This window comes from Procambarus clarkii, chromosome 72 (assembly GCF_040958095.1).
Source record: "Procambarus clarkii isolate CNS0578487 chromosome 72, FALCON_Pclarkii_2.0, whole genome shotgun sequence".
In the NCBI taxonomy this organism is placed as follows: Eukaryota; Metazoa; Arthropoda; class Malacostraca; order Decapoda; family Cambaridae; genus Procambarus; species Procambarus clarkii.
The window spans coordinates 16,593,638-16,608,727 of record NC_091221.1 but is presented as its reverse complement, the minus strand read 5'-3'; the positions used below and the strand labels follow the sequence as shown (position 1 = coordinate 16,608,727).

At 43.4% G+C, this 15,090-nt stretch overlaps 1 protein-coding gene across 1 annotated transcript in view; it reads left to right on the top strand.

The window, feature by feature from the left end:
• Nucleotides 1–319: 319 nt before the first annotated feature.
• Nucleotides 320–15,090, top strand: part of LOC123753300 (host cell factor 1-like) — a 29,382-nt gene continuing 14,611 nt past the window's right edge. The window contains exon 1 of the mRNA XM_069312585.1: nucleotides 320–506. Within this exon, the coding sequence (XP_069168686.1) occupies nucleotides 320–506 (187 nt within the window). The remainder of the gene's footprint in view (nucleotides 507–15,090) is intronic.

The following is a 15,090-nucleotide window of genomic DNA, read 5'->3' as shown; positions in this document are numbered from 1 at the left end:
TAGAGACTACATAACAGGCACCATGACGATGGGAAGATCAAGAATAGTAGTAGCAGTAATATATAATCCTCCACCAAATGACAGAAGACCCAGTCAAGAGTATGACAACAACAACATGGCAGTTAACACTATAATTGAGAAGGCAGCCTCTGCTGCCTGTAGAAATAGATCCCATCTGCTCATCATGAGAGACTTCAATCACGTAAAGATAGACTGTGAGAACAGGAAACCGCATAGAGGAGAGGATACATGGAGAGCCAAACTAATGGAGGTCGCGACAAGAAACTTTCTAAGCCAACATGTCAGGGGACCCACTAGGATGAGGGGAAACGATGAACCAGCGAGACTCGGCCTAGTCTTACCTCTAAATGATTTAGACATAAGGGAAATTGACTTTAAGGCCCCAGTAGGAATGAGCGATCACAGTGTACTGACGTTTGAGTACCTGGTCGAAGAAGGGCTAAAGTACTCGAGAAAGGAAACTGAAAGCAAAAGGCTAGCATTCCGTAAAGGAAATTACAAGGACATTTGAACGAAACGATCTGAATCCCATGTTACATCCGTTAGGATGTAACATGGGAATCAGAGGTAAGGGAAAAGACGGCCCAAGACATGATGGAATACATCACGCAGAAGTGCAAGGAAGCAACAGAAAAGTTTATCCCGGCCCAAAAGGTAAAAACTGAAAAGCAGATGAGAAACCCCATGGTTTAATCAGAGATGTAAGCTAGCTAAGCAACAGAGTAAAAGAGCGTGGAGAAACTATAGAAATAACAGGACACTTGAGAGCAGAAAAGGTTACCAGAGAGCCAGGAATGAATACAACAAGGTGAGAAGAGAGTCAGAAGGGCAATATGAAAATGGCATAGCAAGCAAGGCTAAGACCCAACCCAAATAATAATAATAATAATAATAATAATAATAATAATAATTTTATTTAAGCAAGGTACATACATAAAGAGATTTTACAAAGTTTGTTGGCTTTATAGATAGAGCTAGTACATACAATGCCTAAAGCCACTATTACGCAAAGCGTTTCGGGCAGAGTTGCTGCACAGCCACATCTGGAGAAAGACAACAGTGAAGGAACAGGTAATGAAACTGAGGATAGGGGCAGACAGATTCACTCCAAATGACAAAGAAGTGTGCGAGTAACTCAATAAGAAATTCCAGGAAGTCTTCACATTAGAGCAAGGAGAAGTTCCAGAGATGAGAGAAGGAATAATTAACAAGGGACCACTAGAGTAATTTGAGATTACCAGTGGAGATGTAAGGAAGTTTTTGCAAGAGTTGGATGTGACAAAGGCTATTGGCCTGGATGGAATATCACAATGGATACTAAAGGAAGGAGCAGAAGCACTGTGCCTACCACTCTCCATGGTGTATAACAAATCACTGGTAACAGGTGAACTGCCAGAAATTTGGAAGGCGGCAAACATAGTCCCGATTTACAAGAAGGGGGGGATAGATAAAAGGGACTGAACTAGATGCCAGTGTCCCTAACTTGCATACCATGCAAGCTAATAACGAAAATTGTGCGAAAAAAGCTAGTCGAACATCTGGAGCGAAGGAACTTTGTGTCACAACACCAACATAGTTTCAGGGATGGCAAGTCATGCCTCAAAGGATTAATGGAATTCTACGACCAGGCAAGAAAGAGAAGGGTGGGCAGACGGCATATTTTTGGATTGCCAGAAAGCCTTTGACACAGTGCCACACAAGAGACTAGTGCGAAAGCTTGAGATGCAGGCAGGAGTGAAAGGGAAGGTACTCTATTGGATAAGAAAGTACCTAAGCAGCAGACGACAGCGAGTCACTGTGAGGTGTGAGGTCTCAGATTGGCGAGACGTCACAAGTGGAGTCCCGCAGGCTTCAGCTCTTGGACCCATACTGTTTCTTATATATGTAAATGATCATCCAGATGGTATAGAATCATTCCACTCATTGTTTGCTGACGATGCAAAAATTATGAGGACGATTAAGACGGAAGAAGACAGTATTAGACTACAAGAGGACCTAGACAGACTGAATGAATGGTCCAACATATGGCTACTAGAGTTCAACCCGAGTAAATGTAAGGTAATGAAACTAGGCGGTGGAAATAGGAGACCAGACACAGGATACAGAATAGGAGATGAAGTCCTTCATGAAACGGACTGAGAGAAGGATCTAGAAGTTGATATCACACCAAACCTGTCTCCTGAAGCCCACATCAAAAGAATAACATCTGCGGCGTATGCGAGGCTGGCTAACATCAGAACTGTCTTCAGGAACCTGTGTAAGGAATCATACAGAACCTTGTATACCACATATGTAAGGCCAATCCTGGAGTATGCGGCCCCAGCATGGAGCCCGTACCTTGTCAAGCACAAGGCGAAACTTGAAAAACTTCAGAGATATGCCACTAGGCTAGTCCCCGATCTAAGAGGCATGAGTTACGAAGAAAGGCTGCAAGAAATGCACCTCACGACACTAGAAGACAGAAGAGGAAGGGGGAGACATGCTCACTACCTACAAAATTCTCAGAGGAATTGACAGGGTAGATAAAGATAAACTGTTTAATACTGGTAGTACGCAAACAAGGGGAAACTGAGTACCCAAATGAGCCACAGGGACGTTAGAAAGAACTTTTTCAGTCTCCGAGTAGTTAACAAGTGGAATGCATTAGGCAGTAATGTGGTGGAGGCTGACTCCATACACAGTTTTAAATGTAGATATGATAGAGCCCAGTAGGCTCAGGAATCTGTACACCAGTTATTTGACGGTTGAGACCCAGGACCAAAGAGCTAGAGTGAGCTCTAGCAAGCACAATTAGGTGAGTACACACACACACACACACACACACACACACACACACACACACACACACACACACACACACACACACACACACACATACACACAGACACACACACACACACACACACACACACACACACACACATACACACAGACACACACACACACACACACACACACACACACACACACACACACACACACACACACACACACACACACACACACAAAGAACCGGGACTTTGAGGCGGGACCAAAGAGCCAAAGCTCAACCCCCGCAAGCACAAATAGGTGAGTACACACACACACACACACACACACACACACACACACACACACACACACACACACACACTATAGGAATAACAGGACACTGGAGAGCAAAGAAAGATACCAGAATGCCAGGAATGAATATGTCAGGATGAGAAGAGAGGCAGAAAAACAATACGAAAATGACATCGCAAGCAAGGCAAAGACTCAGCCTAAACTGTTGCATAGCCACATCAGGAGAAAGACAACAGTAAAGGATCAGGTTATGAAATTAAGGACAGGGGCGGAAGGATTCACTGCAAACGACAAGAACGTGTGTGAGGAACTGAATAAGAAATTCCAGGAGGTCTTAGGTAGATAAGGAGATAAGGAGAGGGAATACCTATCCAGGAACCACTGGAAGAGTTTGAGATTACCAGCGGGGAAGTAAGGAAGTGTTTATTAGAGTTGGATGTGACAAAAGCTATAGGCCCAGATGGAATCTCCCCTTGGATACTAAAGGAAGGAGCAGAAGAACTGTGCCTACCACTCTCCATAGTATATAACAAATCACTGGCAACAGGGGAACTGCCAGATATTTGGAAAGCAGCTAACGTAGTCCCGATATACAAGAAAGGGGATAGACAGGAGGCACCGAACTACAGGTCAGTGTCTCTAACCTGCATACTGTTACGTACCCTATTGGATACGTATATAAATAATAAATAATTACTTATATATTGTATCATTATTTGTACGTGTTTATATATTATATCATTACTTGTATGCTTATATCATTACTTGTATGTGCTGATATGTTATATTGTACTAATGATCAGTGGGTGGACCAAACCATGGGAAACCGATATTATTTGTTCATCTAGATGACAATATTGTGGGATATTATTCCTGCTATGTTGGGCAGTTGCCAGCAATTTAATTTTATATTATAAATATATAACTATTATATTAATAACTACATTATTTCTGTTTATGCATGTAAATCTGATCATTATTTAATTTAGTTAATTAATTTCCATTATATGGCTCCATTTAAGTAAGATTTATATTAATTAAAAACTCTCACTCAAAATGTTGTGAGGAGGTGAGATCCGCTCCCACCGTGAGAAAATTATTCAGTAACTGTTTGGACACAGGAAGGATCACATCTGGGAGTTAAGTACTGTTATATTATATCTATTATGTTCTGTTGTAATATGTTAGTCTGTGGAGACATAATTTAATTTTGATTTACATGTGATTCCCCATCTGTTGATGGATATATAATACTGGTAATTAACTGAAGTATATTTCTAATACACATATATTTTTATATGTGTGATTACTTATTCCTAAGGGGTGATTAATTTAAATTTTTGCCTGTACAAACCATGGGATTATACTGGTGACACACCTTGAGATTGCAGCATCGGTAAATGTCCCTAGACTACAATTTTTGTTGCTGTTACGTGTCACGAGTATTAATGTACGGTTTGTAACACATACCATGCAAGCTGATACAGAAGATTGTGCGAAGAAAGCTAGTTGAACATCTGGAGCGAAGGAACTTTATAACACAGCATCAACATGGGTTCAGGGATGGCAGGATCTGCCTCACAGGGTTACTTGGAGTCTACGACCAGGCAACAAAAATAAGGCAAGAAAGAGAAGGGTGGGCAGACTGCATATTTTTGGATTGTCAGAAAGCCTTTGATACAGTGCCACACAAGAGGCTAGTGAAAAAACTGGAGATGCAGGCTGGAGTGAAAGGGAAGGTACTCCGGTGGATATTGGAGTACCTAAGCAACAGGAGACAACGAGTCTGTGTGAGGGGTGAGGTCTCAAATTGGCGAGACGTTACAAGTGGAGTCCCGCAGGGGTCAGTCCTTGGACCTATACTGTTTCTGGTATATGTAAATGATCTCCCAGAGGGTATAGATTCGTTCCTCTCAATGTTGGCCGATAATGCAAAAATTAAGTGGAGGATTGAAACAGAGGATGATAGTAGGAGGCTACAAGATGACCTAGACAGACTTAGTGAATGGTCCAACAAATGGCTGTTGAAGTTCAACCCGAGTAAATGCAAAGTAATGAAACTAGGCAGTGGAAATAGGAGGCCAGACACAAGACACAGAATAGGAGATGAAGTACTTAATGAAACAGACAGAGAGAAAGATCTAAGAGTTGATATCACACCAAACCTGTCTCCTGAAGCCCACATAAAGAGAATAACGTCTGCGGCATTTGCGAGGCTGGCTAACATCAGAACGGTGTTCAGGAACCTGTGTAAGGAATCATTCAGAATCTTGTACACCACATATGTAAGACCAATCCTGGAGTCTGCAGCCCCAGCATTGAGCCCGTACCTTGTCAAGCACAAGACGAAGCTGGAAAAAGTCCAAAGGTATGCTACTAGACTAGTCCCAGAACTAAGAGGCATGAGTTATGAGGAAAGGCTGCGGCAAATGCACTTTACGACACTGGAAGACAGGTGAGTAAGGGGGACATGATCACAACCTACAAAATCCTCAGGGGAATTGAGCGGGTAAACAAGGATAAACTATTCAACACTGGCGGGACGCGAACAAGGGGACACAGGTGGAAACTGAGTACCCACATGAGCCACAGGGACGTTAGAAGGAACTTTTTCAGTGTCAGAGTAGTTAACGGATGGAATGCATTAGGCAGTGATGTGGTGGAGGCTGACTCCATACACAGTTTTAAATGTAGATATGGTAGAGCCCAGTAGGCTCAGGAACCTGTATACCAGTTGATTGACAGTTGAGAGGCGGGACCAAAGAGCCAAAGCTCAACCCCCGCAAGCACAAATAGGTGAGTACACACACACACACACACACACACACACCGAATGACAGAAGACCCAGACAGGAATATGATAGAAACAACTTGGCCACCATCAACAAAATAGAGAGAGCAGCTTCTGTGGCTAGCAGGAACGGATCCAGACTTCTAATCATGGAAGACTTCAACCATGGGAAGATAGATTGGGGGAACAGAGACCCACATGGAGGCCCAGACACATGAAGAGCTAAGCTGCTGGATGTGGTAACAAGAAACTATCTAAGTCAACACGTCAAGGGACCGACAAGAATGAGAGGAGAGGATGAACCAGCTTTGCTTGATCTGATATTTACCCTAAATGAGTCGGATATAAGGGAAGTTAAGTTGGAAGCCCCCTTGGGAATGAGTGATCATAGTGTATTGAGCTTTGAGTACCTGGTTGAGCTAGGAATTATTAACCCCAAAAAAGAACTGGGAACCAAAGGGCTGGAGTACCGAAAGGGAAACTATGAGGAAATGAATAAATTGCTATGGGATATACATTGGGACACAGAACTCGGAACCAAGTCCGTACAAGACATGATGGACTATGTCACCCAAAAATGTCAGGAGGCTGTAAGCAGGTTTGTCCCAGCCCGACAGGAAAAAACAGAAGCAAAGGAAGAATCCGTGGTTTAATAAGGAATGTATGAAAGCAAAGGAGCAAAACAAAAGGGCATGGAGGAACTTCCATAATAACAGAACACCAGAAAGTAGAGAGAGATACCAGAGAACCAGGAACGAGTATGTCAGTGTGAGAAGAGCAGCTGAGAAAAGGTATGAAAATGATATAGCTAATAAAGCCAAGACCGAACCCAAGCTACTACACAGTCACATCAGGAGGAAAACAACAGTGAAGGATCAGGTGATGAAACTTAGGGTGGGCGAGGACAGGTACACAGAGAATGACAAAGAGGTGTGTGAAGAACTCAACAGAAGGTTCCAGGAGGTCTTTACAATAGAACAGGGACAAGTCAAGGCGCTAGGAGAGGTGGCAGCAAACCAGGTGACCTTGGATAGGTTCGAAATTACAAGAGATGAGGTCAAGAAGCACCTATTGGAGCTGGATGTGAGAAAAGCTGTTGGGCCGGACGGAATCTCACTATGGGTATTGAAAGAGTGTACAGGAGCACTTTGCTTGCCACTCTCCATAGTGTATAGTAGGTCACTGGAAACGGGAGACCTACCAGAAGTATGGAAGACTGCTAATGTAGTACCAATATACAAAAAGGGTGACAGACAAGAGGCACTGAACTACAGGCCAGTGTCCTTAACTTGTATACCATGCAAGGTGATGGAGAAGATTGTGAGAAAAAACCTAGTAACACATCTGGAGAGAAGAGACTTCGTGACAACCCCTCAACATGGGTTCAGGGAGGGTAAATCTTGCCTTACAGGCTTGATAGAATTCTACGATCAGGTGACAAAGATTAAGCAAGAAAGAGAAGGCTGGGCGGACTGCATTTTTTTTGACTGTCGGAAAGCCTTTGACACAATACCCCATAAAAGGTTGATGCATAAGCTGGAGAAACAGGCAGGAGTAACTGGTAGGGCGCTCTAGTGGATAAGGGAGTACCTAAGCAATAGGAAGCAGAGAGTTGCAGTGAGGGGTGAGACCTCAGATTGGCGTGAAGTCACCAGTGGAGTCCCACAGTGCTCTGTGCTTGGACCTATCCTGTTTCTGTTATACGTAAATGATCTCCCAGAGGGTATAGACTCATTCTTCTCAATGTTTGCTGACGACGCCAAAATTATGAGAAGGATTAAGACAGAGGAGGACAGCTTGAGGCTCCAAGAAGACCTGGACAAGCTGCAGGAATGGTCGAACAAATGGATGTTAATGTAATGAAGACAGGGGTAGGAAGCAGGAGACCAGATAAAAGGTATCATTTGGGAGATGAGATACTTCAAGAGTCAGAGAGCGAGAAAGACCTGGGGGTTGATATCACGCCAGACCTGTCCCCTGAAGCTCATATCAAGAGGATAACATCAGCAGCATATGCCAGGTTGGCTAACATAAGAACGGCCTTTAGAAACTTGTGTAAGGAATCTTTCAGAACATTATATACTACATATGTCAGACCAATCCTGGAGTATGCGGCACCAGCATGGAGTCCATATCTAGTCAAGCATAAGACTAAACTGGAAAAGGTTCAAAGGTTTGCCACCAGACTAGTACCCGAGCTGAAGACAGAAGAGTTAGGGGGGACGATCACCACATTCAAGATTCTCAAGGGAACCGACAGGGTAGATAAAGACAGGCTATTTAACACAAGGGGCACACGCACTAGGGGACACAGGTGGAAACTGAGTGCCCAAATGAGCCACAGAGATATTAGAAAGAACTTTTTTAGTGTCAGAGTGGTTGACAAATGGAATGTATTAGGAAGTGATGTGGTGGAGGCTGACTCCATACACAGTTTCAAGTGTAGATATGATAGAGCCCAATAGGCTCAGGAACCTGTACACCTGTTGATTGACAGTTGAGAGGCGGGACCAAAGAGCCAGAGCTCAACCCCCGCAAGCACAACTAGGTGAGTACAACTAGGTGAGTACACACACACACACACACACACACACACACACACACACACACACAATGGAACAAGGGTATTGAAAATCGTTTTAACAAGAGTCCCTTGAGCTCCTAAGATATTGAGATGATTTCGAGGCTCAGCGCCCCCGCGGCCCGGTCTTCGACCAGGCCTTCTTTTTGTTACACATCCTCAGGAAGCAGCCCGTGGTAGCCGTCTAACTCCCAGGTACCTATTTACTGCTAGGTGAACAGACGCATCCGGGTATAAGAAACTCTGCCCATTTGTTTCCGTTTCCGCAGGGGAGCGGACCTGGAAATTTACGATTACGAATGCCGAGCGTTGTCCACTCAGCCGCCAGGCCCCTACATACTCTCCTTCACAACACAACACTGATACGTAAACACACATTCTTACACCCACCCAGTCACCATGTGTTATGTGTTATGTGTAGTTGAGACACAGGCTACATATGGTTGAGACAGGTTACATATGGTTGAGACAGAGGCTACATATGGTTGAGACAGGTTACATATGGTTGAGACAGAGGCTACATATGGTTGAGACAGGCTACATATGGTTGAGACAGAGGTTACATATGGTTGAGACAGAGGCTACATATGGTTGAGACAGGTTACATATGGTTGAGACAGGCTACATATGGTTGAGACAGAGGTTACATATGGTTGAGACAGAGGTTACATATGGTTGAGACAGAGGCTACATATGGTTGAGACAGGTTACATATGGTTGAGACAGGTTACATATGGTTGAGACAGAGGCTACATATGGTTGAGACAGGTTACATATGGTTGAGACAGAGGTTACATATGGTTGAGACAGGTTACATATGGTTGAGACAGAGGTTACATATGGTTGAGACAGGCTACATATGGTTGAGACAGAGGTTACATATGGTTGAGACAGAGGCTACATATGGTTGAGACAGAGGTTACATATGGTTGAGACAGGCTACATATGGTTGAGACAGAGGCTACATATGGTTGAGACAGGCTACATATGGTTGAGACAGAGGTTACATATGGTTGAGACAGAGGTTACATATGGTTGAGACAGGTTACATATGGTTGAGACAGAGGTTACATATGGTTGAGACAGAGGTTTCATATGGTTGAGACAGAGGTTACATATGGTTGAGACAGAGGTTACATATGGTTGAGACAGAGGTTACATATGGTTGAGACAGGCTACATATGGTTAAGACAGAGGTTACATATGGTTGAGACAGGCTACATATGGTTGAGACAGAGGTTACATATGGTTGAGACAGAGGTTACATATGGTTGAGACAGGTTACATATGGTTGAGACAGAGGTTACATATGGTTGAGACAGAGGTTACATATGGTTGAGACAGAGGTTACATATGGTTGAGACAGAGGTTACATATGGTTGAGACAGAGGTTACATATGGTTGAGACAGGCTACATATGGTTGAGACAGAGGTTACATATGGTAGAGACAGGCTACATATGGTTGAGACAGAGGTTACATATGGTTGAGACAGAGGTTACATATGGTTGAGACAGGTTACATATGGTTGAGACAGGTTACATATGGTTGAGACAGAGGCTACATATGGTTGAGACAGGTTACATATGGTTGAGACAGAGGTTACATATGGTTGAGACAGAGGTTACATATGGTTGAGACAGGTTACATATGGTTGCGACAGAGGTTACATATGGTTGAGACAGAGGTTACATATGGTTGAGACAGGTTACATATGATTGAGACAGAGGCTACATATGGTTGAGACAGGTTACATATGGTTGAGACAGGTTACATATGGTTGAGACAGAGGTTACATATGGTTGAGACAGAGGCTACATATGGTTGAGACAGGTTACATATGGTTGCGACAGAGGCTACATATGGTTGAGACAGGTTACATATGGTTGAGACAGAGGCTACATATGGTTGAGACAGGTTACATATGGTTGAGACAGGTTACATATGGTTGAGACAGAGGCTACATATGGTTGAGACAGAGGTTACATATGGTTGAGACAGAGGTTACATATGGTTGAGACAGAGGTTACATATGGTTGAGACAGAGGCTACATATGGTTGAGACAGAGGTTACATATGGTTGAGACAGGTTACATATGGTTGAGACAGGTTACATATGGTTGAGACAGGTTACATATGGTTGAGACAGATGCTACATATGGTTGAGACAGAGGTTACATATGGTTGAGACAGAGGTTACATATGGTTGAGACAGAGGTTACATATGATTGAGACAGAGGTTACATATGGTTGAGACAGAGGTTACATATGGTTGAGACAGGTTACATATGATTGAGACAGAGGTTACATATGGTTGAGACAGAGGTTACATATGGTTGAGACAGAGGTTACATATGGTTGAGACAGAGGCTACATATGGTTGAGACAGGTTACATATGGTTGAGACAGGTTACATATGGTTGAGACAGGTTACATATGGTTGAGACAGAGGTTACATATGGTTGAGACAGAGGTTACATATGGTTGAGACAGAGGTTACATATGGTTGAGACAGAGGTTACATATGGTTGAGACAGGTTACATATGATTGAGACAGAGGTTACATATGGTTGAGACAGGTTACATATGGTTGAGACAGAGGTTACATATGGTTGAGACAGAGGTTACATATGGTTGAGACAGGTTACATATGGTTGAGACAGGTTACATATGGTTGAGACAGAGGTTACATATGATTGAGACAGGTTACATATGATTGAGACAGAGGTTACATATGGTTGAGACAGAGGTTACATATGGTTGAGACAGAGGCTACATATGGTTGAGACAGAAGTTACATATGGTTGAGACAGAGGTTACATATGGTTGAGACAGAGGTTACATATGGTTGAGACAGAGGTTACATATGATTGAGACAGAGGTTACATATGGTTGAGACAGAGGTTACATATGGTTGAGACAGAGGTTACATATGGTTGAGACAGAGGCTACATATGGTTGAGACAGAGGTTACATATGGTTGAGACAGAGGTTACATATGGTTGAGACAGAGGTTACATATGGTTGAGACAGAGGTTACATATGATTGAGACAGAGGTTACATATGGTTGAGACAGAGGTTACATATGGTTGAGACAGGTTACATATGGTTGAGACAGAGGTTACATATGGTTGAGACAGGTTACATATGGTTGAGACAGAGGTTACATATGGTTGAGACAGAGGTTACATATGGTTGAGACAGGTTACATATGGTTGAGACAGAGGTTACATATGGTTGAGACAGAGGTTACATATGGTTGAGACAGAGGTTACATATGGTTGAGACAGGTTACATATGGTTGAGACAGAGGTTACATATGGTTGAGACAGGTTACATATGGTTGAGACAGAGGTTACATATGGTTGAGACAGAGGTTACATATGGTTGAGACAGAGGTTAAATATGGTTGAGACAGGTTACATATGGTTGAGACAGAGGTTACATATGGTTGAGACAGAGGCTACATATGGTTGAGACAGAGGTTACATATGGTTGAGACAGGTTACATATGGTTGAGACAGGTTACATATGGTTGAGACAGAGGTTACATATGGTTGAGACAGAGGTTACATATGGTTGAGACAGAGGTTACATATGGTTGAGACAGAGGTTACATATGATTGAGACAGAGGTTACATATGGTTGAGACAGAGGCTACATATGGTTGAGACAGAGGTTACATATGGTTGAGACAGGTTACATATGATTGAGACAGAGGTTACATATGGTTGAGACAGAGGTTACATATGGTTGAGACAGAGGTTACATATGGTTGAGACAGAGGTTACATATGGTTGAGACAGAGGTTACATATGGTTGAGACAGAGGCTACATATGGTTGAGACAGAGGTTACATATGGTTGAGACAGAGGCTACATATGGTTGAGACAGAGGTTACATATGGTTGAGACAGGTTACATATGATTGAGACAGAGGTTACATATGGTTGAGACAGAGGTTACATATGGTTGAGACAGAGGCTACATATGGTTGAGATAGAGGTTACATATGATTGAGACAGAGGTTACATATGGTTGAGACAGAGGTTACATATGGTTGAGACAGAGGTTACATATGATTGAGACAGAGGTTACATATTGTTGAGACAGGTTACATATGGTTGAGACAGAGGTTACATATGGTTGAGACAGATGTTACATATGGTTGAGACAGGTTACATATGGTTGAGACAGGTTACATATGGTTGAGACAGAGGTTACATATGGTTGAGACAGGTTACATATGGTTGAGACAGGTTACATATGGTTGAGACAGGTTACATATGGTTAAGACAGGTTACATATGGTTGAGGCAGGTTACATATGGTTGAGACAGAGGCTACATATGGTTGAGACAGGTTACATATGGTTGAGACAGGTTACATATGGTTGAGTCAGAGGTTACATATGGTTGAGACAGGTTACATATGGTTGAGACAGGTTACATATGGTTGAGACAGGTTACATATGGTTAAGACAGGATACATATGGTTGAGACAGGTTACATATGGTTGAGACAGGTTACATATGGCTGAGACAGAGGTTACATATGGCAAGTTAGAGGTTACATATGGTTGAGACAGGTTACATATGGTTGAGACAGGTTACATATGGTTGAGACAGAGGTTACATATGGTTGAGACAGAGGGTACATATGGTTGAGACAGGTTACATATGGTTGAGACAGAGGTTACATATGGTTGAGACAGGTTACATATGGTTGAGACAGAGGTTACATATGGTTGAGACAGGTTACATATGATTGAGACAGAGGTTACATATGGTTGAGACAGAGGTTACATATGGTTAAGACAGGTTACATATGGTTGAGACAGAGGTTACATATGGTTGAGACAGAGGCTACATATGGTTGAGACAGGTTACATATGGTTGAGACAGAGGTTACATATGGTTGAGACAGAGGCTACATATGGTTGAGACAGGTTACATATGGTTGAGACAGAGGTTACATATGGTTGAGACAGGTTACATATGGTTAAGACAGGTTACATATGGTTGAGACAGGTTACATATGGTTGAGACAGAGGCTACATATGGTTGAGACAGAGGTTACATATGGTTGAGACAGGTTACATATGGTTGAGACAGAGGTTACATATGGTTGAGACAGAGGTTACATATGGTTGAGACAGAGGTTACATATGGTTGAGACAGAGGTTACATATGGTTGAGACAGAGGCTACATATGGTTGAGACAGAGGTTACATATGGTTGAGACAGGTTACATATGGTTGAGACAGAGGTTACATATGGTTGAGACAGAGGCTACATATGGTTGAGACAGAGGTTACATATGGCTGAGACAGAGGTTACATATGGCTGAGACAGGTTACATATGGTTGAGACAGAGGCTACATATGGTTGAGACAGAGGTTACATATGGTTGAGACAGAGGTTACATATGGTTAAGACAGGTTACATATGGTTGAGACAGAGGTTACATATGGTTAAGACAGGTTACATATGGTTGAGACAGAGGTTACATATGGTTGAGACAGGTTACATATGGTTGAGACAGAGGCTACATATGGTTGAGACAGAGGTTACATATGGTTGAGACAGAGGTTACATATGGTTATCTTGAGGTTATCTTGAGATGATTTCGGGGTTTTAGTGTCCCCGCGGCCCGGTCCTCGACCAGGCCTCCACCCCCAGGAAGCAGCCCGTGACAGCTGACTAACTCCCAGGTACCTATTTACTGCTAGGTAACAGGGGCATTCAGGGTGAAAGAAACTTTGCCCATTTGTTTCTGCCTCGTGCGGGAATCGAACCCGCGCCACAGAATTACGAGTCCTGCACGCAATCCACCAGGCTACGAGGCCCTCTCTACAGGGTTGAGACAGAGGTTACATATGGTTGAGACAGGTTACATATGGTTGAGACAGAGGTTACATATGGTTGAGACAGAGGTTACATATGGTTGAGACAGAGGCTACATATGGTTGAGACAGAGGCTACATATGGTTGAGACAGGTTACATATGGTTGAGACAGAGGCTACATATGGTTGAGACAGGTTACATATGGTTGAGACAGAGGTTCCATATGGTTGAGACAGGGGGGGGGGGGGGGTTGCATGCTCCCACCACTTTCCGTCAATGCAATACCTCACAGGCATACCGTCCCTCACACACACCTGTCAATGCGACACGTGTGTGACAAGGTGACCTCCAACCCCCCCCCCCCCACACACACACACACACCTGTGCGTCAATATATCTCCGGAAGACACAGTCCTCTCCAGGTGTTTACGCGCGTCTATGTGTCTCAGGACACATATAGCCCTGTGGAGTGCCATGTATCCCGGGAGATGTGTTGCGCTTCGCGGCTGTCAACTGTATTGCCACACAAGGAAGGAGACGGGATTGGTTAACTTGTACTCTGGTGAGTGAGTGCGATTGGTTGTCGAGGATGAGAGAGAGAGAGAGAGGGAGAGAGAGAGAGAGAGAGAGAGAGAGAGAGAGAGAGAGAGAGAGAGAGAGAGAGAGAGAGAGAGAGAGAGAGAGAGAGAGAGAGAGAGAGAGGGAGGGCGAGAGAGGAGAGAGGAGAGAGAGAGAGAGAGAGAGAGAGAGAGAGAGAGAGAGAGAGAGAGAGAGAGAGAGAGAGAGAGAG